This window comes from Mirounga angustirostris, unplaced genomic scaffold (genome assembly GCF_029215605.1).
Source record: "Mirounga angustirostris isolate CCGP_5_RB_7025 unplaced genomic scaffold, mMirAng1.0.hap1 SCAF_4, whole genome shotgun sequence".
In the NCBI taxonomy this organism is placed as follows: Eukaryota; Metazoa; Chordata; class Mammalia; order Carnivora; family Phocidae; genus Mirounga; species Mirounga angustirostris.
This window is the reverse complement of record NW_026991712.1, coordinates 182,732,304-182,758,966: the sequence shown is the minus strand read 5'-3', so window position 1 is coordinate 182,758,966 and position 26,663 is coordinate 182,732,304. Positions and strand designations below refer to the sequence as shown.

The 26,663-nt window shown below is 39.3% G+C and overlaps 1 protein-coding gene across 7 annotated transcripts in view; it reads left to right on the top strand.

Moving 5' to 3' along the window:
• The window catches only part of KIF1B (kinesin family member 1B), a 142,535-nt gene that overhangs the window by 2,975 nt on the left and 112,897 nt on the right, over nucleotides 1–26,663 (top strand). For all 7 annotated transcript variants that reach the window (XM_045898724.3, XM_045898727.3, XM_045898728.3 and 4 more), the window contains exon 2: nucleotides 11,617–11,797. In XM_045898724.3, the coding sequence (XP_045754680.2) occupies nucleotides 11,692–11,797 (106 nt within the window). In that variant the 5' untranslated portion in view covers nucleotides 11,617–11,691. The remainder of the gene's footprint in view (nucleotides 1–11,616; nucleotides 11,798–26,663) is intronic.

Sequence of the window (26,663 nt, the reverse complement as noted above, 5' to 3'; positions counted from 1 at the left end):
TTCTCTTTGAAAGATGGCCTTGTTGGAACAAACTGATGAATTTCTGGAGTTCATAAAAGTTTGAATAGCAGTGCACCCCAGAAGTCTGGGGATAAATACACATACTTTCAGAACTTTTCTTTGTGCAGCTCATTAGAATAGAAGATAAATGAAGCAGATGTGACTGTGACAAGAAGTACAGAAGGGTCCTGGGACTTCTCTTTGAGGTGGACTTTTTGGTTAATGGCCCAGTGATTCATTTACGCTCACTTTTATGACGTTCATTACCAGTTTATTGACAGTACATATAGAGATTTAGTTCTTTACTCTCAAGGAATGTACACTTTACCATTTGTATACAGACATGGTAAGATAGAGTTAACCCTAGGTCTTTTCCGTTTTAGTACAATTTAATGGTTTAGTACAATTTAGTCCATACTGTGGTAGTTTCCATGGTTTTTATAGTCAGAGCCTTTTCCCTTTTGTATTGCCATATAATACTTACCTAATGCTCAGTCTGTACTTTTATGATTGCTTTGTCGTTGTTTGTATATGTGTTTGAAGTCACAAGATTGTAAATGTCTGATGGATTAAAGAAATTTTTTTTATATTTAATATCACATTGTTTATTCCAAAGTGTATCATTCAACTATACCATCCTCTACCATTGCTCTGTGTGATGTCTTTGATACTTGGCTTAATTCTTCCTCTGTCTGAATTTCTGACACCATCCTGACAGATGTCAGTGACTATAAACAATAACAACAACAATAATGACAAAATAGCTCACTCATATTGAGCCCTTTCTATGTACTAGGCTCTTTTCCAAGCAGTTTACATTGTTCACTAGTTTAATCCTTGTAACAACCATATGAAATAGATACTGTTACCCCCTATTTTACAGATGAAGAAACAGAGGTTAAGTGACTTCCCCCAAGGTCACTAGAAATAAGTACGTAGCCACTGTACTGTACTTCTTCTGTAACTACCTTTAACCATAAAATTTTTCTGACTTCAGCTCAAGCAAACGTTAGCTTCATGCTGTTCCGGTAACTCAGTATTGTGGCCCCATCTTCTACCTTGTCATCACCTTCAGATCTGTCTTAATGTCAGATTGTCCTTCAGATCTGAAGCTCTGATCATTTACAGCTCTCATTTTTGTAGTCTCCTTCTGTGTGCTCTTCCACATCGTCTCCTGGTCAATCAGCCTCTTCCAGATTTTACTTTTTTGTCTTCCTTTAGTACACTTAACTTCTGGGGAGCACTGCTTCAGCTCTGTGACTTCTGGGGTGCACTGCCTCAGCTCTTTTCTTACCAGCACTTGCAGTCTTTAATTCTTTATTATTCTGCAAGACCCATTATGCAGATGCCAGTCTTACATCCTTCCTACCACCCATACCTTCTATATTTAGCCTGCCATGGAGAAATCTCACACAGTGCTGGGGGTTAGTGCCACAATTAATGTGTAATCTTAGGTCTCCTCTGAATCTGTCTTTGGTGTCTGTTGAAGTAATTCTAATTCTGTTCATTTCCCTCCACTGTTCTCCACAGTGACTTCTAAAATTTTGACTGCTTTACTCAAGCCTCCCCACTGCCCCATGCTTGGCTTAAAACCTTACCTACCGGGTGCCTGGGTGGCTCAGTTGGTTAAGCGACTGCCTTCGGCTCAGGTCATGATCCTGGAGTCCCGGGATCGAGTCCCACATCGGGCTCCCTGCTCAGCGGGGAGTCTGCTTCTCCCTCTGACCCTCCTCCCTCTCGTGCTCTCTCATTCTCTCTCTCTCTCTCTCTCTCGCAAAACAAAACAAAACAAAACAAAACAAAAACCTTACCTACCACCTCATAGGGAAAAAAAGGCATGAACTACCCCGCCGCCCCCCCCTCCCCCCGCCTCACGCTTCCTCTTTCTCTACTGAAAGAATTCTCTGCCTTCTTTCTTACCTTTCCTCCAGTCATAGAGAAAAGGTTACTCTCCCAGACTTCAGCTAATCCCTTGGCTTGTGTTCTGGATGTCATCACCTTGTAATCTTTAGGGACTTACTGTATTGGTTACTCTTTTCCCCTTCCACTGTTTCCCTACAGTCCCACCTTAGGGCCTTTGCTCTGACTCTTCTACCTAGAACACTCTTCCCCTGGAGGCTGCTTGGCCAACTCCTTCATGTCTTTCAAATCTTTGCTTAAACCTCACCACCTCAGCAGGCCTACCATAACCTCATTTATGCACGTGCACAGAGTTCCTCCCCACCATACTCCTGAGCCACCTGCCTTTGCTGTACTTTCTCTCCCTGTAATGCTTATTATCACATAGCATTCTGTAGAAATTAATGTCCCCACTTGCCCTCCTAGGATTAGAATGTAAGCTTCTCCATGGCAGGGATGTTTATCTGTTTCATTCATTGATTTATCCCAGACTCCTGGAACTGCCTATCACATGGTAGGTACCTAATAAATAGCTGTTGAATAAAGTATAGAAACATGCAGATCTCTCCTAATAAAAACGGGGAAGTGGGGGAGAAAAATCCTTCCTTCATTCCTGTTCCCTCCTAGCTGTCGCTCTCCTGCCCCTCACAGCCAAGTTCTGGAAGCAAGGAGGATGCTTGTATTTCCACTTCCTGGCCTCCTAATTACTCCCCAGCCCACCATAGACTGGCTTCAGTGGCCCTCACTTCATGGGCACCTGCTCTTGCTCTGGTTTCCAGCCTGTTATTGCTGAAACCAGGAGACACACTTCATGCCTTTGCTGCACTGGAAGTATTGCTTACTTCACACTCCCTCCTTCATTGAACTTTTGTCTGCTTCTGCTTGGTGGATCTGGTTTCAGATCTTGGCCTGCTTTTCTGGCCACTCACAGTTATCAAATTCATTCAACACAAATTTTTGTATAATTTTTAAAGTCTTTTGTTTTTAGGAACTAGAATTTTGACATATTTCTGATGTTAAATAGCAGAATAGGTTTATTACAGGAACTTTTTTTGGTTTATAATTTCTACCACTTACTGCTTCTAAAAAGGTTTTAAGCAGCCTCCCACAAATAGCATAAATATAAGAGGGGCTGCTAAAGTATAGATAAGAAAGAAAACTCTGTGTAACAGGAGGAAAAACTAAATAAATAAATTACAGCAATTTGTGTAATGTGGTTATTATAATTTAGTTTTGAAACTTTTAGAAGTCAAAGTAAACAGGGAAAGAAAATATACATATACATATATATAATGGTTCATCAAGAGAAACTTTTTTTTTGTAATAAATTCTAAAACTGTAAGAGAAAAGTGTTAGACATCCTGATACAAGGATGTACACACTAAGTGTTTTCAACAGGTAAAAGGAAAAGATGTTCTTCAAAGAACTTTTTAAAAAAAGTCATCCACCTGCTTTCCAAACTGAAAATACAACACTAAACCATAATCAGTCTTTTTTATGAAGGATATGACTAATATGGCTCAGATATGTAACTTTATATAAAGATAAACCTGAATTTACCAGCAGAAGACTCATTATTTAACCCTTGTGAGAGTCTGGAATACTTGTATTGTCATTTAAATGAAAAGTACTTTCTGTATCTGTTTATCATGTGGCAAGATTGACACATTGTTGACACATGGATGGAAAAGTCTGACCTGCATTCTTGCCCAGATAATGAGCTACCTCCTAGGCCGGTAGCTGCAGAGGTGTGGTCATGGGGAGGTTTCAGAAGGAGGGAACCTTGGTTCATACCAATTTTTTTTTTTCTTTTTCTTTCTTTCTTTTTTTTTTTTTGTCATGCTGTCTCTTTAAGGGCAGGGACTCAACTCATACCAAATTTGAATTAACTACTTACCATTTCTACACTATAGCTGAGCTGAGTTCATTTTAGCCTGGACAATTCCAGGAGAAGGTGTTGTCTGTCATCCACTTTGACAATAGAAGAGCTTCAGTGGAATGTGGGATTTGAGTGGCGGAATTCCCAGATCTGCTAAAATAAAATTATGAGACATAGCTTCAGATATTAGAATGAACTGACTTACTGGGTAGAGTTTAGTATTAACTATCCAGACTTTGGAAGAAAATAGAAAAAAAAATCACTTTCATTTAGAATCGTTTATTTTATACCATAGGAGCTGTTGTCTCTTTTTAATTTATTTTTATTTTTTAAGCTCTATGCCCAGTGTAGGGTTTGAACTCATGACCCTGAGTCACCTGCTTTACCGACTGAGCCAGCCAGCTGCCCCTAGGAGCTGTTGTCTCTTGATGCACCTCTTGGTTTATGAATAAAATCATGTTACCAGTTAAAAGGAGGATCCTTGATTTATTAATTGCAGTGACAGGAGGACATGTGTCTAATAAATCCAAAATTGTATATTAAAACTTACTTTAGTATAAAATGGTTAAAAGAAAACAGTTGGAGAGTTTGGGTGAGCTAGTTTAACCCCATTTGAGATTGAAAATCTGACCTGTCAGGAGACTCTGTACAGTCTGATTCTTGGCATTGGGTTAGAATGCAGAAAGAAGCCTTTCCAACATGTGATTCATTTTGAGCTTTCACAGCTTGGCTCATGGCTGATTTTTATTCATAGAGCCAAAGACCAAGAATAGACAGGTAATTCATACACACAGAAAAATAAATTCTTACCTTTTGCGGGGGAGGGGGGGGCATTTTATCGGTATAGCCATGGCCAGTGACAGAGTATTGGGTCCTAAAATCTGCTTGGTCCTCGTGAAAATTATTGGCCTGAGAAATGCAGAACTTATAATAACGAAGTTTTCATAGCATCTGAAAATGGGCTTACTAGCTACAGATATTTACTTTTGGGGACCCATTCATTCTTTAAGTTATAATTAATTTTTTAAGCCATAATTCATTGGAAAAGATGATCTTTTTTTTTTTAAAAGATTTTATTTATTTATTCATGAGAGGGAGAGAGAGAGAGAGAGAGAGAGAGAAGCAGGCTCCCAAGGAGCAGGGAGCCTGATGCGGGACTCGATCCCAGGACCCTGGGATCATGACCTGAGCCGAAGGCAGACGCTTAACCATCTGAGCCACCCAGGCGCCCCGGAAAAGATGATCTTTTAAACAGACTGCTTGTTGCTGTTGTAAATTTGCTGCTGTATCGCAAATTGTGTGAATATTGAATTTAAAAGACTGAATTTCTGGGTTAAATTCTATTTTCACTTGTGATAAGCATGTACTGAATACTGTATCAGTGTATGAGAGTTAAGTGAACTACTGGCTGCAGCATAGGGCAGATGGAATAAGTAGGAAAATGAATCACAACATTTTTAAGGAGTAAAGAGAAAGAAGGTATCACTTGTGGCTCAGAAAGGGGCACATTAAGGAACGTGTGACTTAACGTTTCCTGCTTCATGGTGATATTTGATCTTGTCCTTGAAAGATACGGACTTGTAATAGGTTGAGAAGGAAGATTGAGCTTCCAGGAGTAGAGTGTTTGGTGCAGTAAGAGGGTGCTTGGTAGAGAAGAAGGCTTGAAGCTGGTCAGTGAAAATGGAGGCTGGGGAAGGAGGTTGGATTGTGGAGGCCCTTGAATTTTTAGGTTATGTTCTGAGGCTGCGGAAACCAATGGAAGGTTTTTAAGTAGAGGAAATGACATGAACTGACTTCTGTTTTAGGAATATAATCCTGGCTCTTTTCTATAGAAAAGGAATATTACAAAAACAAACCAACCAAAAACTAGTATTATTTCATTCCTGTTTATTCATTTTGCTGAAAGGTCAGTTTGAGAATTAATCTTCTCCTTAGGCTCCTAATAGTCCAGGGAGTCTCTGAGGGCAAGTTCAATTGCACAAGATCAAAGTTAAGCAATTGGGCAAAAATTCAGAAAAATTCAAATAAATTGGGCCTGTTTTATTATCCCTTTATTGTTAGTGAGTGCTTCTGGAATTTTTGCTCCATTCCGCTTTCCTGATGCTTCTAATTGTGTGTCATAGGAAGGAAAACTGGTCAGAGGAACAGTCTAGAACTGAGGCTGTGTAAGTGATTTAGAGTATGTGTGATTGTCTTTCCTACCTGCCTTTCTTCCTTTGGCTGCTCAAAGCTTGGAGAATAATTTTTATGCTAATTAAAAGAAGTATTGTTTTCCTATAACTTCCTAAAATTGTTTTTGTAATTTAATTGTAATTATTGTTTCCAACCGGAATTTAAGCCTGATTTCTGGCTTATATAACGTAATTTTTCTTAAAGAGCCAGGGAATTTTGAAGCTGTAATTCTTTGATGTAATTCTATTATAAAGAGATACTGTTTGGGACACCTGGGCGTCTCAGTCCTTAAGCGTCTGCCTTCGGCTCAGGTCATGATCCCAGGGTGCTGGGATTGAGCCCTGCATTGGGCTTCCTGCCTGGCGGGAAGCCTGCTTCTCCCTCTCCCACTCCTCCTGCTTGTGTTCCCACTCTTGCGGTGTCTCTCTCTGTCAAATAAAATCTTAAAAAAAAAAAAAGATACTGTTTATAGTAGTAGAGAGGTAACAAAGTAACACTTTCTGTAGTTCATTTAACTCTAGTTTCCTATTACTATGTAAAAAATTTTTTTAAGATTTTTATTTATTAGAGAGAGAGAGAGCGCGCGCACATGCACACGAGCATGAGCAGGGGAGAGGGGCAGAGGGAGAAGCCAACTCCCCGCTGAGCAGAGAGCCAGATGCGGGGCTTCATCCCTGGACCCCAGGATCATGACCTAAACTGAAGGCAGTCGCTTACCTGACTGAGCCACTGAGGCGCCCCTACTGTGTAAAATTTTAACTCGTGAAGGTGGTTACAGTTTTACCTTAAGACAGTAAAATCAGAAAAAATACATATTTAGGTTCAAATTATTTGAGAAAAGTGATTTTGTTATTTATTTATTTGGGGGGGAAGTAATTTTAAAATGTACTTATTATTTCCAAAAAAGAATGACTGTTAGCTTTTTTAATTAGGAAGGAATTTGAAATTAATTTTATCCTTTTTCCTTTTGATCAAACGACTTGTCTCTATTTTGAAACAACTTATGGTTTTTATTAATGCCATTCGGGCATCAGCCTGTTGACAAAATAACCAGGACTTCAACCAAAATATTTTAACTACCATATTCAAGACCCTGTATCTAGGGGATTAGAAACATGACTGAAATTCAGTTCTTATCCACAAGGAACTTAAAATATATAGTAAAGATAAGAAAAGTAAGTAACTTCCTTGACCTCGGTAAGGTCAGTGAGCTGAGTAGTAATAAATGGAGAAGCATTAGCATTTAGTTTGGGAGGTGGGGAGATTCTGTGAAGGCTATAGACATAGGTGGCATACAAGAAGATCTTAGAAGAATAAATTGGATTTTGAGAAGAATGGTAGAGGGAGAAGGGCACAGTGTTCCTTCAGGAGCAAAGGCACAGGGACAGAAAAGCATGAGATACTTTCAGGAAGCCCTCTGGTGGGTGGTTGTTAAGGAATGTGGATGGAAGGCAGTGTTTGTGGGCTTGTAAAAATAGGTGGTTTATGTTGCAGGACACATTGAACGCCAGTGTGGGAAGTGCAGTCACTGCTTGGGAGACAGTAGAGGAATTTTGAGGATTTTTAAGTGGACACTGATATGAACAGACCTGTGCTTCAGGAAGACCAGTTTGTCAGTACTGCATGGTACGGATGGAGTAGATGAACGTGGCAGTATTGTGCAGTAGGTTTGGCGTAGAAGCAAGAGAAAGTGGTAAGGTTAATAGTCTTGGGTAAGAATTATTGAAGATCTAAAAGGGATGGCAGGGGTAGAAATGGAAATAAATTTTATAGGTAGAAGCTGTGTAATTTAGCAGTTGATGATTAGATGGATAGAAGAAGCAAGTAGGTGTTGGCGGTCTGGTTAGTGTTTTGGTTCCTAGTTACAAATGCATGGTTCTTTATATCTAAATCCAGGACGTTTCAGCCTTTGTTGTCTGTTTCTAAATCAGTCAGCAGCATTCAACGCTTTGGCAGGCTTGGATAGAATACAAAAGAAAAAGGTTTTGTTTTTTTAACTTAAATATCTAAATATTCTATAATTGTCATTTTGGCAAACTTGCTTCTTCTATCTTCCCCTAACAAATTTCTTAACATTATCTGATACCCGATCTATGTTCAGACTAATCTGCTATCTAAGAAATGTTTTTTTTGCGGAGTTTCTTGATTAAAAAAAATCATTGCATTTGGTTGGTAACTAACACAAGTCTTTTTTATTACACCCCCCCATGCTATTTATTTTAAGAAACTGCGTGACATGACCTATAGATTTTTCTGTATTCTGGGTTTGGCTGATTGTATCTTTCAGGTATCATTTAAATTTTTCATTTGCTCCCCTATGTGTCCTGTAACTGGTAGTCTGAGCTGAGGCTCATTTTCTTCATTTTTTTTTTTTTAAGGGGGTGGGATAAGAATGCTTCCTAGGTGGTGCTGTGTGTTTCCCGCTGTAGTACATGTGGAAGCGTAGACCACCTAGGTGTCCCACTTTTAGTGATGTTAAGATTGATTAATTGGCTCAGTTACTGTCCTTCTAATCCTAGCAATAAAATGTTCCCACATCAACCAACCATTCATCTAGGGCTTTTTTTTTTTTTTTTTTTTTTTGTAGCCAGTCACGATTGTTGCAGAGAGCCTTTATATCAGTAGGGTTGGAAAATGGTGACATTCCAATTCTGTCATCTCTTCTGCAGTTATTAGCCAGACTTTTTTTTGTGTGTGAGAAGAACTTGCCCTCATTGACTATTTGGCTGTCCTGGAGTATAGTTTATATAGGATATACAGACTGGGTGTATGCTTACTTCTTTTGTCTGCCAGTTTTCAGAATAATGAGGCTTTTTAAAAGTATTATGAACTTGTGAATTTATATATTTGATGTTCTTCAATCCATTTGTGGTTTGTATGAACGTATTTATCTTTATGCTGTAATTCCATGTTTGGGAGCCCCTTTAAGTTGGCACTTGTGTCCTTTTGCCATGACTCTATTCATCTGTGTTAGATTTCTTGCTTGTGATCACAATAAAATGTCCCAGGATCATCTTGAAATTTCTTGCCCAGCCTTGGAATTAGCCATTTTTTCAAGGAGCCCAAGTTCAAAGAGTTTTTCAAGGCAATAGGAGTTTCACTTTGGGAAGCTATTAAAGAACAGTACAAGATAGAATGCAGTCACATGAATGTATTTACCTATGGATAAATGGACTATTGGATTCGAATACCTAAAAAGGACTATTGGATTTGAATGAAAAACTCAAAGATCAGTTCCACTATTCCAAGTATGGTAGGCATGAGGTAGTGAGGACTAGATTAGGCAGTGGCAGTGGGTTAGGGTAATGGCAATGGGAATGAGAGGAAGGAATTAATAGCAATATGTATTATGTTTTAAAAGTTTTGATATGGTATGTCATTAATAATGTTAACACTAATAAAAGGATTCAAAGAGAAAAACAAAGATGACTGCAAGATGTATGGTATGGGGTCAGATAGAAATGGGAAGATTGGCAGAGATTGCTAGTTTGGGGGAGAAGATAATGGAGCATGTTGAGTGTTCAGATGTGGCTGTATATCACAGTGAACTTTGTAGGGGGGGATTGAAATGTGTTCTATGTCTTGCTTTTTCTGAATACTTCATCCACTCTTTTGGCAAAGTACTCAGCTAGTGACTATAGGTGATGCTGTATTGACTGGGAGTGTTAATAACTCTAAACTTTCATTTGATAAATGTGATTACAATAAATGTTTGATATATTAAACAAGAACCATCTGTTTAATGTTAAGTGAAATGGGAAACAGACTGGAAAAACATCACAGCAAATATAAAAAAGATTAATATCAATAAATATTACAATTATTTGAAACAAAACCAAAAAATGTCAGCAAACCAGGCAAAGGACTTGAACAGATAATTCTCACAACTGGGAAATATACAGTTAACCCTTGAACAATGTAGACATTAGGGGGTGCCCTTCCCTTCCCCTCCCCCTTGTAGGGGAAAATCGATACGTAACTCGTGACTCCCCAAAATTTAACTGCTATCAGTCCACTGTTGACCAGAAGTCTTACTGATAATATAACGAGTTGATTAACAGACATTTTGTATGGTATATGTGTTATATACTATATTCTTACAAAAAAGAGAAAAGAATATGTTAAGAAAATTATAATGAAGAGAAAATATATTTACAATACTGTACAGTATTTGTCGAAAAAAATCCACGTGCAAGTGGACCTGCGCATTTCAAGCCCATGTTGTTCAGTGGTCAGCTGCAATTTATTAATTCACTCCTTCAGCAAACATTTATTGAGCTCTTTCATCAGGCACTGGTCTGAGTGGTAGCAAACAAGATCTCTGAGCTTTTGGACGGAGGTGTGAGAGATGGACAATAGCCGCGTTCCAAAAAAACAAGAATTTCAAATAGTGCTATTAGGAAAATAAGGGTAATGAGGTAGAGAGTGGCTTTTGGTTTTTATTTTGTTTTGTTTTGATTGATTTTTGCCTTTTCTTATTGGAAAGCATTAGTAGTTGTGCAGCTGTAGTTTAGGATTGCTAATCGCTAATTATGTGGGAAAAATGAGATTGAAGTTTTATTGGGGTTCCCTGATAATTGGACTTATATGTGGTTTTCTTTTCAGTTTTTTCTTTTGTTTGGTTCCTCTTGAAGACGTTTATAGAATGGATAGAGTGCAGATTGAGATCTTTCGTTTCTTGTGGAGCTTACGTGGGTTCTTTTCACAGAATAGTATTTATTTTGTTCTGTTGGGAGGGAAACTATTCCTCTGAAAAATGTTCACATTTTTCCCTGTGGCTTCACTCAGTAGTGAAATGTAGTGATATGATTTTGCCATGAGTCAGTGGCACATCTGAGGGTAGAACCTTCTCTGGAAACTTCTCTGCTCATAAAGGATGGTTTAAAGGGTCACATGAGATACATGTGGAAATTAAAGGAATCCCTGGGTACTTAGAAGTGGAAGGAGCTGCTGGAGCTTATTTTTGTCCTTTGCTGTTTAATTATATATCATGTAACTGAATGTTTCAAACTGCAATCGAAGTATAGGAAGTTCAGAGCATTTCTTTAAAGGAAGGTAATAAGGGGTTTTGCAGATGGGAAGTTACTTGTGTAAGGAACTCTCTTTAACAGATAAACATTTGTTGTTGTTTTTTTTTAAGATTTTATTTATTTATTTGACAGAGAGATAGCGAGAGCAGGACCACACACAGCAGGGGGAGTGGGAGAGGGAGAAGCCAGCTTCCCTGTGAGCAGGGAGCCTGATGTGGGGCTTGAACCCAGGACCCTGGGATCGTGACCTGAGCCGAAGGCAGACGCTTCCGACTGAGCCACCCAGACGCCCCAGCGTTTGGTGTTTTTCATATATTACTGAAGATTGATCCAGAAAAACAGAGAGCAAGAAAGATGCCTGTTACTTTGCAATTATATTTATTATTATTGTTACTATTATTATTGTTACTATTTTATTATTATTAAGTTTAGGGACTTTTTAGGTATGGGAAAGAGATATGGAATAGGAAAATAAGTTTCAGTCTTTAATTTTCTATTTGGAAATTTTTGAGAATAGAAGATCTATGGGAAGAAAAGGGATGAAGTTTTTAGAAACGGAAATAGAAATAGTCCTGAGACTTAGCCTGTGCTTTCTTTAATTCTGACTACCTGTGTGGGATTGCTTTCTTTTTCAAGGAAACTTGAACATAACTTCAAAAGAAGATTTGATTTTTTATTTCTGGACTGCATATATATAACAAGACCATCAGAATGTCGGGAGCCTCAGTGAAGGTGGCTGTGCGGGTTCGGCCCTTCAATTCTCGAGAGACCAGCAAAGAGTCCAAGTGCATCATTCAGATGCAAGGCAACTCGACCAGTGAGTTCATGTTATTTTCTATCAATTATATCTCATCTTCCTGTCCTCTTTCTTTCTTTCTTTCTTTCCTTCCTTCCTTCCTTTCCTTCCTTTCCTTCCTTTCCTTCCTTTCCTTCCTTCCTTCCTTTCTTTCCTTTCTTTCATGAGAGAGAGATAGAGAGAGGCAGAGGGAGAAGCAGGCTTCCTGCCTAGCAGGGAGCCCGATGCGGGACTCGATCCCAGGACCCTGGGATCGTGACCTGAGCCGAAGGCAGACGCTTAACCATCTGAGCCACCCAGGCGTCCCCTGTCCTTTTTCTTTTCCCTTACTGTGAACAGAATAAATGAACATTTGGATAGTAACACTTTGAACTTTGCTATTCTGAATGATCCACTAAATGGTCCCTGTGATATGATCCCTGTGATATTTGCTGTAGCATATTTAAATATGGACTGTTTATTTTGTTCTTTACAATTGAGAAATCCCTGGAGAACTACACTAATTTAGATCTTAATGATAGTAAAGGTATAAGCAGTGATTTTTTTACTTAATCATGATGTGAAATGTATCTATTGAGGCTCTAAGATTATTTTTCTTTCTTGATTTTAAATGGTACTTGAGCTTGCCAAGATGGTCTTAACTTACTCTCCTTCCTTACAATGGTTCTTTGAGTTGAACAACAGATTTAGCTACAATCAATAATAAACTTGTAAATTTATTACTAAGATTATAAGTAATAATTTGCTTATAATTTTTTTACAAATAAGAGGATTTATTATTGAAATTTAAGTCCTTGCTTTCTAGCTTCTTTCTTCATATATAATTGCTTAGGTGAAAAATGACTTAAGCTGGTTTATTTTGTACTTGCATTAATAATGCCTTGAAATGGATCTGTAGGCAAATTACTAAAGTAGCAGTAGGTTCTACTGTCTTGAAACCTACAACTTTGTGATAAAGCAGAATCGTTGCTCTCCCAGACACAAGTTAATGCTGAGTTGTTGGGGAAACCATTCTGATTTCATCTATTTGTAGGCCATTTGCCAGTGTTCTCTAGAGGATTCTATCAGTGGGAAATAAAATTGTATATATTTAAGGTGTACATTGTGATGTTCTGATATATGTATACATTGCAAAATGATTACCACAATCCACACTAATTAATGTATCCATCACCTCTCATAGTTACCCTTTTTTGGTGTGCGCGTGGTGAAAACACTGGAGATCTGGGACGCCTGGGTGGCTCAGTCAGTTGAGCGTCTGCCTTCAGCTCAGGTCATGATCCCAGGGTCCTGGGATCGAGTCCCGCATTGGGCTCCTTGTTCAGCGGGGAGCCTGCTTCTTCCTCTGCCTGCTGCTCCCCCTGCTTGTGCTCTCTCCCTCTCTCTCTCTAATTGATAAACAACAAACAAACAAACACTGGAGATCTATTTCTCAGCAAATTTTAAATATACAATACTTTATTATTAACTATAGTCACTATGCTGCACATTAGGTCTCCAGAACTTATTCATCTCAGGACTAACAGTTTGTATCCTTTGATCAGTATCTCTCCTTTGTCCCCATCCCTACCCTCTGGTAACCACCATTCTGTTCTCTGTTACTATGAGTTTGCCTCTTTATTAGATTTTTTTAAAGATATGAGTCCATGAATTATATCCTATGAGTAATTGTAAAAGAAAAAGATGCAAAATTTAGCATTGAATTGTACACTTTAAATGGGTGAAAGGTGAACTTTATAGGGTATGAAAATTTTAAATTTTTTTTTGAAGATTTTGTCTATTTACTTTGACAGAGAGAGACACAGCGAGAGAGGGAACACAAGCAGTGGGGAGTGGGAGAGGGAGAAGCAGGCTTCCTGCTGAGCAGGGAGCCTGATGCGGGGCTCAATCCCAGGACCCTGGGATCATGACCTGAGCCGAAGGCAGACGCTTAATGACTGAGCTACCCAGGCGCCCCGAAATTTTTAAATTTTTAAAGAAATGTCAGTATTGATCATTTGCTCCTTAAAGTTTGAGCTAGATTTGTAATTGAACTAGAGAACAAATGTTTGTTTGTTTGTTTATAAACAAATTTATTTATTTATTTGAGAGAGAACACAAGCCGGAGGGCGGGGGGAGATGGGAAGGGGCAGAGGGATAAGCAGACTCCCTGCTGGAGGCCCCAAGATGGTGACCTGAGCTAAAGTTTAGACGCTTAACCGACTGAGCCACCCAGGTGCCCTGAGAACAAATGTTTATGCTCTTAAATGTCACTCATTTAAGCTATGTTGTTACTTGTGCTTCATTTTAAGAGTTACATTTCACATAGAATATAAGTAAATCTTTGCACAGGGGCCATGCTGATTTGTAGCAGTCCAGTTTTAGTATATGTGCTGCTTAAGTGAACCCACTAAATCCTGATTATTGAGCTCTTGTTTCTCTCTGCAAAAAGTATTTAATTATAACTTAGTTTGGAGGCATTTTTGGCTGTTGGCATTGCCTCTAAAAATGCTGGTATGTATCACAAGTTCTTTTAAAAGGTAGACTTTAGGAAATCCTCGATCAGGAGCCAGAATTAATCCTAAAAAGAACTACTTTTCTCTGTGATATGTTTTGCATACTGAACTATCCAGGAGAAATCCCCAGTGTCATGGGTATCTGTTGCTACTTTACTTATAGGGTTGCAAATCTTACTAAAAACTTGTAAGTAGAGAATGAGTATTAAAAGGCCATATTCATGAAATGTGAAAATCAATTTATTATATAACAAAAACAAATGGAAAGTTTTATTAATATAAATAATGATACTAGTGTTTTTTTTCCTTGATGACAGATCATTTTAGAATGCCCACATCTTAAATTGGCTATAAGTTTATATTCATTGTCAAAGTCAAATAGCATTGTGTTCATTTCCCCACAGTTTTTTTTTTTTTTTAAAGATTTTATTTATTTATTTGAGAGAGAGAATGAGATAGAGAGAGAGCATGAGAGGGGGAAGGGTCAGAAAGAGAAGCAGACTCCCTGCTGAGCGGGGAGCCCGATGCGGGACTCGATCCCGGGACTCCAGGATCATGACCTGAGCCGAAGGCAGTCGCTTAACCAACTGAGCCACCCAGGCGCCCCCCCACAGTTTTTATTTTTGTGATTAGGTGAAACCTTCATTCACGTGGTATAAAATTCAAAAGGTACAAAGAATATACAGTTAAAACACTTCCTCTCATGTAGAGGACCAACCTGTTCCTCTCCCCAGAAGCAACTTGTGTTTCATTACCCTTCAGAGATAGTGTAAGCGGCAACATCTTTTTCTAAGATAGTTTTTTTACCATTTTAATTAGTGGTAAGTTATAATATTAGCTTATTTTTCAGTCTTGACTGATTTGTATGTTTTATTTATTTCTTACCCCTTCCCCCAGCAGCGTATGTTTTAAATACCTGAATAATACAGTTCATGTTTATAATTTGTAATAGTTGTTTCCTTTGAGATTTTAGCATGAAAGAATATCCGTGTAAATTAATAGGGTTTTATGTCTACTATATATATAATGGTATGCTGAGTACTAAATAGAATACCAAAAAAAAAAAAAAAAATCAACTGACCATGTAGGAGAAGAACACTATTATAGTATGTAGTAAAATTGAAAGTTTTTCTGTAGTTCTGGATAGTTTGAGAAATAGATCTGGGTCTGCTAGATTTTCTGACTTTGCTATTTTTTTTTTATCATACAGATTAAAAGCTCATAAGAAATTATTAATGGATTACAAAAAAGGTGTTAGAGCTCATTGTTTCTAAGATCTATAGATTTCTTTTTGACCTTGTTGTTTTGGTTGTATAGAAAATACTGTCAATTTAGGGGAAAAAAGTAAAATTATCCAAATATGTTATTAACTCTGGATAAAGAATGTCAAATTTTTTCACTTGTAGTAGGTAGCAAACTGAAGGAGAAAATAAGATCCCTAGTTGTATGCCTTCTGAGGATAGGGCCGTAAATTTTATAGTTTGTGAGGATATAAGTTCTTTTTTTAAAAATTTTTTTTAAATGTTTTTATTTATTTATTCATGAGAGTCAGAGAGAGAGGCAGACGCAGAGGGAGAAGCAGGCTCCCCGCCTAGCAAGGAGCCCGATGCCGGACTCGATCCCAGGACCCTGGGATCATGACTTGAGCCGAAGGCAGACGCTTAACCATCTGAGCCACCCAGGCGCCCCGAGGATATAAGTTCTATTCACCAATCTTGCTTATCTCCCACAAAAATCTCTCCAGAATTATTGGATATATTGATTTATCTTTTTATGAAATATTAATGAAGAAATGACTAGTTTTTATTCAAAGTAATAATTTGGTTATAGTAGGCCTGGGCATATTGTACTAGTCATATGAGAACCAATCTTTGGACCATGTGAAGCACAGTGCTGAACTCCCAAATGGTTTTTCATGATATTTTGTTCAAAACTGTTGTAGACAACAGACTGGGTGGCTCTGCTCTGCCTTACCCTTTCTTTTCCTTTCTCTTTTGAGAGTTTGCTCTAATGTGAGTCTATAGGAATCACAGAGTTGTATGTACTATAGGACCCTGCCTTTAAGAGGTTTAAAAGTGTGTGGTAGAAGACACAAGACATACTGAAATAAACTCAATAGAAAGTAAAAGTGATCAAAGTGATAATTGCCATAAACAAGGGTTTTTAAAAAGTGCAGAAGTGAGTTTGGCAAAGGGCACATGTAAGATTTGTAGATGATAGGGCATTTCAGCTGGACCTTGTGGAATAAGGAGGATTTAAACTAAACATCCAGTATGTTTGGGGAAAATGTCAGAATTGCAGCTTTTTAGAACTTATCAGTGTTAGGACTAGACATGGTATTCCTGACCTTCATCTGGCTATACCACATTGCCTCTCTGCACATAAACATTTAGCAGGAGAAATTTGTGACATACATGCATACATACATTTATTTAATTCATTTATTGACTTTTTTTGAAAGTAGGCTCCATCCCCAGCGTGGGGCTTGAACTCAACGACCCCAAGACCAAGACTCGTGAGCTCTACCAACTGAGCCAGCCAGGCACCCCCAGAAGTTTGTGACTCTTAAATTAACATTAGTCTACTAAAACAAAAATCCTCATTTGATGAACTAGCTTTGGGAAAAGTAGGGTTGGTTTTCTAACTGACTATTTACTTTGTTATGGCTCAGAAGTTTTGGGGTAATTTTGGGTTCTTTTGAAAGGTATTTCTTGGAAAACTAATTAATTGTATGAGAGACTTTTTCCTCTAGAATTTTTGGCGGTTTCAGTTTTCAACTAATGTTTTCTTTTTCTCTTCAATTTTATGTGGCAATTTCTTAGTAATTTGACTAAAATACAATCCAAATAATTTTATATGAGAGATTCTAAGCAAACTATATGCTCTGTTAGAAAGTATTAATGGCTTATTTAAAAAAAAGTTGGGCTTAATATTGGGAGAAAGCATGCATTTTGTTGCAAAAAATGAAATAAATTTGCTATAGGCACATGTGTTAGCTGTATTAAAAGACTGCTGTGCTGGCAAGCTGGCCTGGACTGTTGCTCACAGGAATTATAGCTGATTGCACATGGAATGCAATGGAATGTTCCTGCCATAAGGTCTCTTACGAAAAAGTAGAAGAGGGTGAAGAGTACTTTAGGGAACGTGCCAAATCTGAAAACTGAGTAGTAGCAGTTTTATTTAAGCACTTTCTGGTCTCAGAGAGAATATTTTCCATGGCACAGATAAATGTTACTGCCTTGACATTTTGGAGACCCAAGTGCATACAAATGGCTTTGTTTAAAAATATCCCATTATATTCCAAGTTTCACCCACTTTGGAAGCTTTTTTTTTTTTTTTTTTTTTTGGTCTAATTAATCTTAAGAAGGAAAGTGGGGCAGAATTAATGGTTGAACTGCTCACATTTATGGTAAATCTGGAGACTTTGAAACTGCATGAATTCCCCTCTGAAAAACCGGAGGGTAGATAAAGCTGGTTCCGACACAGTCCTTTAGGTGATTAAATTGTAAACGTTTGCTTCGTCTTTAACCACAGGAGTCTGTCTCTAGCTGGCCCTTTGGTAAGTCTCTTTCATGTATTTATCAAATCTTCTTTTGCCCAGGGTTTGTTTGTTTTTTAGTGCCCAAATCTTAGTGGGACAGAAGGGACTCGGTTTTTTTTTTTTTTCTCCTGTTAATTACTAACATGGTACATTTTAAAAGGCTATTTCGTTCACACATGTACATTTCTAAATGAAACGGTGCACATCACAACTGGTACAAAGAATGACTTCATGTCCATTAATGAAAATTTGGGATGGAGGAAGGAACAAAGTGGAGGTTTGGAAAGAAAGACTTTTGAAAGAAATTCTTTTAAATCTGAATGTGTTTTTCTAGCTGACAATCAGAATGAGGTCTCTTTAAGTCTTTTCTGGGATAAGCCATAATTAGTTAGATCAGACTCCAGGTGTAAACTTCATAACACAGTATCCAGAGTGCTTCCCAGTGTGGCTGTAGATGGAGGATAAGGCCGGTTCTTCAGCAGTACTTCTCCACCTCCATACCAGGTGCTCTAACCTTAGAGATGGACTGCTCAGTAGTTCTTTTTTTTTTTTTTTTTAAAGATTTTATTTATTTATTTGAGACAGAGAGAATGAGAGAGAGAGAGCACATGAGAGGGGGGAGGGTCAGAGGGAGAAGCAGGCTCCCTGCCGAGCAGGGAGCCCGATGCGGGATTCGATCCAGGGACTCCAGGATCATGACCTGAGCCGAAGGCAGTTGCTTAACCAACTGAGCCACCCAGGCACCCTGCTCAGTAGTTCTTAACCTACCCTTTCTCAGGATGCATTCTGTGAGCTGCATATCTCACTCATGCCCAATCATGTGTCTCTATAACCTGCTATCATTTAATCTACCACTGAAACGGCTGCTGAAGATGGGGGCATTTAGACTTTTTTTTTTTAGTAAGTAGGCTTCATGCAAGGGCCTTGAACTCACGACCCTGAGATCAAAGACCTGAGCTGAGATCGAGAGTCAGATGCTTAACCGACTGAGCCTCCCAGGCACCACTTGGGCATTTAAACGCTCTTAGCAGCATGATTTTTTCTTAGAGCAAAAAACTGGAATCAACCCCAGTATCCGTCAACAGGGGAATGGATAAATAAATCATGGTAGATTTACATAAAATAGAATATAGCAAAGAATTACTATGTGCACACACACAAATTATAAACAAACTGTAGCTATACAAGCAACTCAAAAAAGAAATCGGTGTATTTATATAGATTTCAAAGCATGCAAAGCTGTTCTCTGTATTCTTTATGCCATACAAAGACACGGGTAAAACTATGAAGAAAAATAAGGCAATAATGACAAAATTCAGCATGCTTCAGAGATGAGACAGTGGGCAGAGAGATCTGGAAGGGTCAGACAGGGGAGCTGCAGAGGTGAGAATCCTATTCTGTAACTGTCTGGTGGGTACTTGCGGTTTTGTCCTCTTGTCACAGCTTTTACATTTTATTTAAAAAATATATATATATGTAAAGATTTATTTATTTATTTTTAGAAAGGGAGCGTGCATGTGCACGAGTCGGGGGCGGGGAGGGGCAGAGGGAGAGGGAGAGTCCCAAGCCGACTCTTTGCTGAGCATAGACCCCAGTGTGGGGCTTGAGCTCACGACCCTGAGATCATGACCTGAGCTGAAACCAAGAGTCAGACGCTCAACCCACTGAGCCACCCAGGTGCCCCTATAAATTATAAATTTTATGAATCTATCTACTGTTTGTATACTAAGTACTTAATTTGGAAAGTATACAAAGGGAAAAAATGAAGTCCTCACCTTGCAAATAGAGCTACTATGTACTGTGCCTATTTATATCTGTGACCAGGGCTTCTCAATGTGAGGGGCACAAGCCCATGACATTTTTCTCCTGCCCCCTCTTTCTGAGTCCTTCTAGACACTTTTCACTCCTTTTTCCAAAGAGAGGCATGTTTACTCTCTAAGTGATGTACATATTGATTAAATGACACTCATTTGGTCACTGGAGTGGAAGACGGTCAGCAGCAACAAGAGCTTCTATGGCACTGGGAGAAGAGCTTAGTAAAATCTACTGAAATCAACTTGGGTACCAGTGGCATTAAACTTTTAAAAAAATTTGAAATGAAACACTTTTCTTCTAGTCAGGACTTGGAGTTACAGCTGTGAGGGGGGTATGTGTGGGGGTGTTGTGGTTGGGGAACAGAGGTGCCCCAGAAATGATACATTTCCTCAAGAGTTGACTGAAACTGAGTTTGTCCTTTAGAATGACCTTTAGATGACTTTTGAGGCTAGCCTTCTCAATGTAGCACTGTCTGCTGGCCCCTGACTTTGCCGTGCACCTTTTTACACCCTGACCTTCTGCTACCCCTGTCAGCCTTTAAAGCAGCTTTTGCCTCCCTTTCCTCAGGCCCAAAACAGACTTTGTATTTTCTTCTACATCTGACACGATGACTTCTCATGTGGCAACTTACTAAGGTGACATCCTGGAATGTATCCGTGGAATGTACCTTCTTTTATTTATTTATTTATTTATTTATTTATTTTTATTTTTTTATTTTTTGATTTTTAAAAAATATTTTATTTATTTATTTGACAGAGAGAGACACAGCAAGAGAGGGAACACAAGCAGGGGGAGTGGGAGAGGGAGAAGCAGCCTTCCCGCGGAGCAGGGAGCCCGATGCGGGGCTCGATCCCAGGACCCTGGGATCATGACCTGAGCCGAAGGCAGACGCTTAACGACTGAGCCACCCAGGTGCCCCGTACCTTCTTTTAGATGAGATAAATTATCATTAACTTATTGAGCACATTTCTTTTAAGTATTCTTCAAGAATGTGATTGTAATGGCTATGTAGTATTGTTATATATATATATTTTTAAAGATTTTATTTATTTATTTGACAGAGATAGAGAACACAAGTAGGCAGAGAAGCAGGCAGAGGGAGAGGGAGAAGCAGGTTCCCTGCAGAGCAGGGAGCCCCGATGCGGGACTCGATCCCAGGACCCTGGGATCATGACCTGAGCCAAAGGCAGCCGCTTAACCGACTGAGCCACCCAGGCGCCCCTGTAGTATTGTTATATTAATAAACCGTAATTTATTTAGCTAATCCCCTATTATCAAACAGTTGAGCTTTAAAACCACTTCTTAGGCCTGCTGTAGAGAAGAGCCCACACAGGTAGGGAAGGAAGGAAGGAAGGAACTGAGAAGCTGAACATGTCGAACCCAACATGTTCAAAACTGAATTCCTAATATGTCCTCTTCCAGTCCTGCTCCCCTGCACTCTCCTTCAACTCAGTGGAAATTCTGTCTTTGTGGTTGTTCAGGGCAAAAATAATGTAATTGTCCTTGACTTCTTTCCTCCCTCTGTCAGAAAGGCCTGTGGGCTCTCCCTCAGAAGATACTCAGAATCTGACCACTCTTCCCCCTACTGCCACCACCCGCAGTTGCCTCCTAGCAAGTCTTTGGGCTTCAACCCTTGTTTTCTAGGACTCCCTTCTCGACAGAGCAGCTAGAGCAATACTTGTAGAATGGAAATCGGATTTTTTTTTGTTTTTTTTTTCCCACAAAACTCTAAGATGGTTCCCATTTCACTCAGAATAAAAGCTAAAGTTTGTTCATTGACTCTCCTCTCCCTTTGTAAAGACTGTAGCCTCTTTGGTCTTTTACTTAATAGTGTATTGGGTACATTTCCCCATGTATTCTTTAAGAATGTGATTTTAGTGGCTACATGGTCTTCTCTTGTATTTATGAAGCCTTCATTATTTAGCTTCTCTGTGATCAGACACTTGAACCTTCAGTCTTTTGTTTATTCAGTGGAAGTGTGGCTAGTGCCCACCTAGCCTAATGTCCCAGGGTTGCTGTGAGGATCGGATGGAATCAGGTATACTGCATAGGATGGTATTTGAGAAGTTACTCATTAGCTTGTTTTTTTGTGGTTAGTTTTGGTACCTAAATTGTTATTTTCAATGGGAATGTAAATTTAAAGGCGGAAACAGTTGTACCTATCCCCAAGTTGGAGGAGGCCTTTGGTATTGTGTATTTATAACTGCTTTTAATTACATTTTATAATTTAAACTTCTTCAATTACCCAAAAAATCTGCCATCTAGATTCCAAAACAGTGAAGAGAAGAAGACTAGCTAAAATCTTGTAGGAAACCTAGTCCTCTTTCTGTGCCAGTTTGCATCTTATTGTTGTAGTCTTTTGAGGTTGCCTTGATTAAATCCAAACTGTACTTCATGTGGCCTTTATATATGCATTTGTTGTTTTTTTTTTCCAAAAGGGAAAGCAACCATCCCAGGCTTTTCTTCCCTCCTTTTCCTTTTCCCCTTCCTTCCTTCCTTCCTTCCTTCCTTCCTTCCTTCCTTCCTTCCTTCCAATTCTCAAGAGATGTTTTGGAGTTCATTTTTAAAAGTCCATGCTGATAACATGGTGCTGATTGCTCTTGGTAGTTGCCCATGGAGTGTGAAGTGCTGTAATGGGAGCTAGCAAAGTCTGGAGAGCTGTTGGTGAGACCAGGAAAGGGCCTGCAGCATCTGGTTTTTGGTAGGCAGGTAGGTATTTAGATTAATTTTTGGTAGTATATTAGCAATTGCTTATCATATCAACAATTGCATAAATTTTGTCAATCATTTCCAGTGAGGTAAAAATAATTTTTAGTTGCATGCTTAGGGATGAATGCTCTGTACATAGAGATAGTAAGAATAAGAAATATGAAATTAGGTTTTTGAGAACATCTATAAGAAATTAGATTTTTGTTATTCAGAAAGCATAGGCTGGGAGGCCACCAGGCCACCAGGCTCTCAGAGCCTTAGAGATAAATAATCACAGCAGTGTGATGACTCATGAAAGCATCAAGGAGACATCTGAATAATTGAGGGATAGGGCGGGGGAAAGGTAGGGAATGTCTGGGAAGCCTTTTTGTTTTGGCAGAACAGAAAACTGTATGGCCAGAATTAGCAGAAGCCATGTGAATGACTGAACTGCATTTACTGTTTCCCTGTGACATTGTTCTGCTCTGATACCAAGAGTTCATTTTGTAACTCTGAATAAACTTGAGGAGGCAAAATGGGTGAAGGAAGAAACAAAAGCAGCTTTTTAAATGCCTGTTAGTGGGGGAAAAAAACAAACCATGATTAGTAATTAACAACAAAAACAGTAATAACCACTTAAGCTCTGCCAGCCACAGTCAGGCACTTACAGATTTTAACTCATTTAGTCCGCACAGTAATCCTAGGGCAGATACTCCTATTTTCCCCATGTCACAGATGACTTGTCTGGGGTCACAGGTCTAGGCATTGGGAGACCTAGAAAATGAACTTGTGCCACCTGGCTCCAGAACCCCTCTCTTAAGCTCTGTGCAGTACGTCTTGCCTCTCAAACTAGTAGGATTTACTATTCTGTGTATAAGTACTGTCTGTGTGTAATTTGAACTTAACTGTTAGGTTAAAATTTATTTTGATGACCCTTGATGCAGGGTAATTGTGAATAACAAGGACACTATTCCTAGTTCTACCATCTTTGTGCCACTCGGACTGAGCAAGAGCTGGGCCTTCCAGAGCATCTCCCTTCCAGTCATTCAACATTTGCTTAGGGATGGTTGTTCTGTGTTTATTAGAGCTTGGGATGCCTGGCTGGCTCAGTTGGTAGAGTGTACATACAACTCTTGATCTTGGGGTTGTGAGTTCAAGCCCCATGTTGGGTGTAGAGATTACGTAAAAAAAGTAAAATCTTTAAAACAAAATGTTTATTATAGCTAGCATATTTATTTTATACCCAGTTGATGACATTGTGACATTACGGAGTTGGTAGGTTCCCCCCCCCACTGTATATTAATTTTTAATACTCTGGGATTGAGTATATAGTGAACACATATAGTACATTTATATTGTTTATAGGATTTGGAATCTAAGTTTGTTATTTTAAATGATGAAGGAACTTTATGATTATAGTTCTTCTGCTCAATTATACTTTATGGCAATATGCTTTTATATCATTTTAATATGTTTCCAGAAATATGTTATCCTGAGAAATATGTTATGGGTTTTGGTTTAATGGTTTTGGAATAGGTGTACAAAATGGCTTTATTGTGTACAATTTTTAAAAAAATTTGTGTATAGAAGCTTTTGGAAGAGGAAGTTTGTACTGAAGATGTCACTGGGATTTTTTTTTTTTTTTAAAGATTTTATTTATTCATGAGAGACAGAGAGAGAGAGAGAGGCAGAGGGAGAAGCAGGTTCCCAAGGAGCAGGGAGCCCGATGCAGGACTCGATCCCAGGATGCTGGGATCATGACTTGAGCTGAAGGCAGACGCGTAACCATCTGAGCCACCCAGGCGCCCCTGTCACTGGGATTTTTAACAAGCCCCAAACATTGCTGTTAGAAAAGTTAATACAAAGTTACAGTGTTGCACAATGATAAGTTAATTGTAGTTGTGGGCAAAATCTTTCATAGTTTCCCAACAGCAGTATAACTGCTATATAGAGACTTTGAGAAATTAGATAAACAAATTCATTCTGGAGAATTAAAAGGTTTTTAAGTACAAATCTTGTTTTGAGTGCCTTGTTTTCTAGGGCTTAGTAATTAAAACATTATTTCTGCATCTTTATGCTGAAGTAACAAAGTTGGGAAGAAGGCAAAGAAAAAAGGGGGAAAACTTGGGGCACTTAACAGACTTTGCAAGGCCAATTTTGACTGGAAGAGTCTCTAAGAAAGAGAAGACGGTCTTATGGTTCATCAATAAACTAACAACTATAGAACATTTTGTGATAATCATTTTAAAAGCATTTCCATTTGTCTTGGATAAGTGTCTTCAGGTAAGCCTTCACATGAAAGAAGCTGTCCTGTTCTTCACCCTTCTCCAGGTCTCCGAAGGTAATGAGTGTCAACTATAGCACGAGGAATAAAATGTTTGAAGACAAAGTGGGGGGCGCCTGGGTGGCTCAGTTGGTTAAGCGACTGCCTTCAGCTCAGGTCATGATCCTGGAGTCCCGGGATCGAGTCCCGCATCGGGCTCCCTGCTCGGCAAGGAGTCTGCTTTTCCCTCTGACCTTCCTCCTTCTCATGCTCTCTGTCTCTCATTCTCTCTCTCTCAAATAAATAAATAAAATCTTTTAAAAAAAAAGACAAAGGGGGAAAGGAGTGTAGGGCATAGGGAGAGAGAAACGCAAGATCCTCTTCCCTGTGGACTGGGGAAAGATCTAGTCAGACCTTCAGTGCTGAAGCTGCCTTTCTGATTTGTGAAGGGGACTTAAGAAAACAGCCTTGAAGCCAGATGAAATCTGGATGGTGATGGGAACCAAGGCACAGAGGTGAGGAGGAGCAGAACGAAGTTGTTCATCGGGAAGTCAGGAGATACCCAGAACAAAGACTCATTCCTCCAGGAGGGCCAGAGAAGCTTGTGGTAATCAGCATTGTCATAATAATAGGTAGCATAGCTTGACTTCCTCCATGAAACATTTCCATCTCCTCTCTTGGCTCTCGGGTCCCTGTCCTCTCCCACTTGCCTTCCTCCCTCACAGGCCATTCTCCCTCTGTTCGTCCTCACCTCCTAGGTTGAAAGTGCACAGGATTTTGTCTCTTTATTTTGATCTCTCTTCTGTCTCCAGAGAAGACAGACTCCCTAGGTGATTTCATTCATGCTCAAGGCTGTAAGGGTCATGAGATGACAATGACTCCCAAATTCATTTCTCCAACCTGGACTGACCTCTCTGTAGATCTCTAGAATTGTCCACCCAGCTCTTAAGCTAACCCTACTTGAAAGCCTGAGAAGCATCTTAAACTTAACATGTCCTTAATAGAACTGTTGTTTTCTCCTCCCTGTGCACCTAAGTGGCCCTTCCTTCATTCGCACCCATTCTTTTTAGTTTCTCAGACCAAATATTGGAGTCATTCTGGCCATCTCTCTCTTTCTTATAGGCTGCCTGCAGTCCATCAGTAAGGCCTGTCCCTTCTGCCTTCACAGTGTGTCCTGAATCCAGTTAACTTTTTACTGTTTCTACTCTAGCCTGAGTCCGTGCTGCAGTAGCTTCTGTCTTTCTGCTTCTGCCTTTGTTCCTATACAGTAGCTGGAGTCCTGTTTGGAAATGTAAATCAGATTATGTCACCTCTGTGCTTCAGATCCTTTGTTTACTTCCTGTCACTTTTAGAATAAAACTAAAAATCCTCACCTTGGTCACAGGACCCCACAGAATTTGGCCTCTGGCTGGCTATCTGATTAGACATCTCATGATTTTTTTTTTTTTAAGATTTTATTTATTTATTAGAGCATGAGAGAAGGATGAGGGGCAGAGGGAGCAGCAGACACCCTGCTGAGCAGGGAGCCCAATGTGGGACTCGATCCTGGGACCCTGGGATCATGACCTGAGCTGAAGGCAGATGCTTAACTGGCTGAGCCACCCAGGCACCCTACATCTCATCATTATTTATTTTTTTTCTGGCTACAGTGGTGGTCTTGCTTTTCTTTAAATGTTACTAAGGTCCCTGCTCAAATATTACCTTTTCAGAGGTGACAGTCTGCCCACCTTTAAAAAAAAAAAAAATTTATTTATTTATTTACTTTAGGTAGGGGAGGGACAGAGGGGGGGAGAGAGTCTGAAGCAGACTCCAAACTGAGTGCGGAGCCCTAAGCGAGGCTCAGTCTCACGACCCTCAGTACATGACCTGAGCCCAAACCAAGAGTCAGATGCTTAACCGACTACACTGCCCAGGTGCCCCAGAGGTGGCAATCTGTTCACTTTTTTTTTTTTTTTAAAGATTTTATTTATTTATTTGACAGAGAGAGACACAGCGAGAGAGGGAACACATGCAGGGGGAGTGGGAGAGGGAGAAGCAAACTTCCCGTGGAGCAGGGAGCCCGATGTGGGGCTCGATCCCAGGACC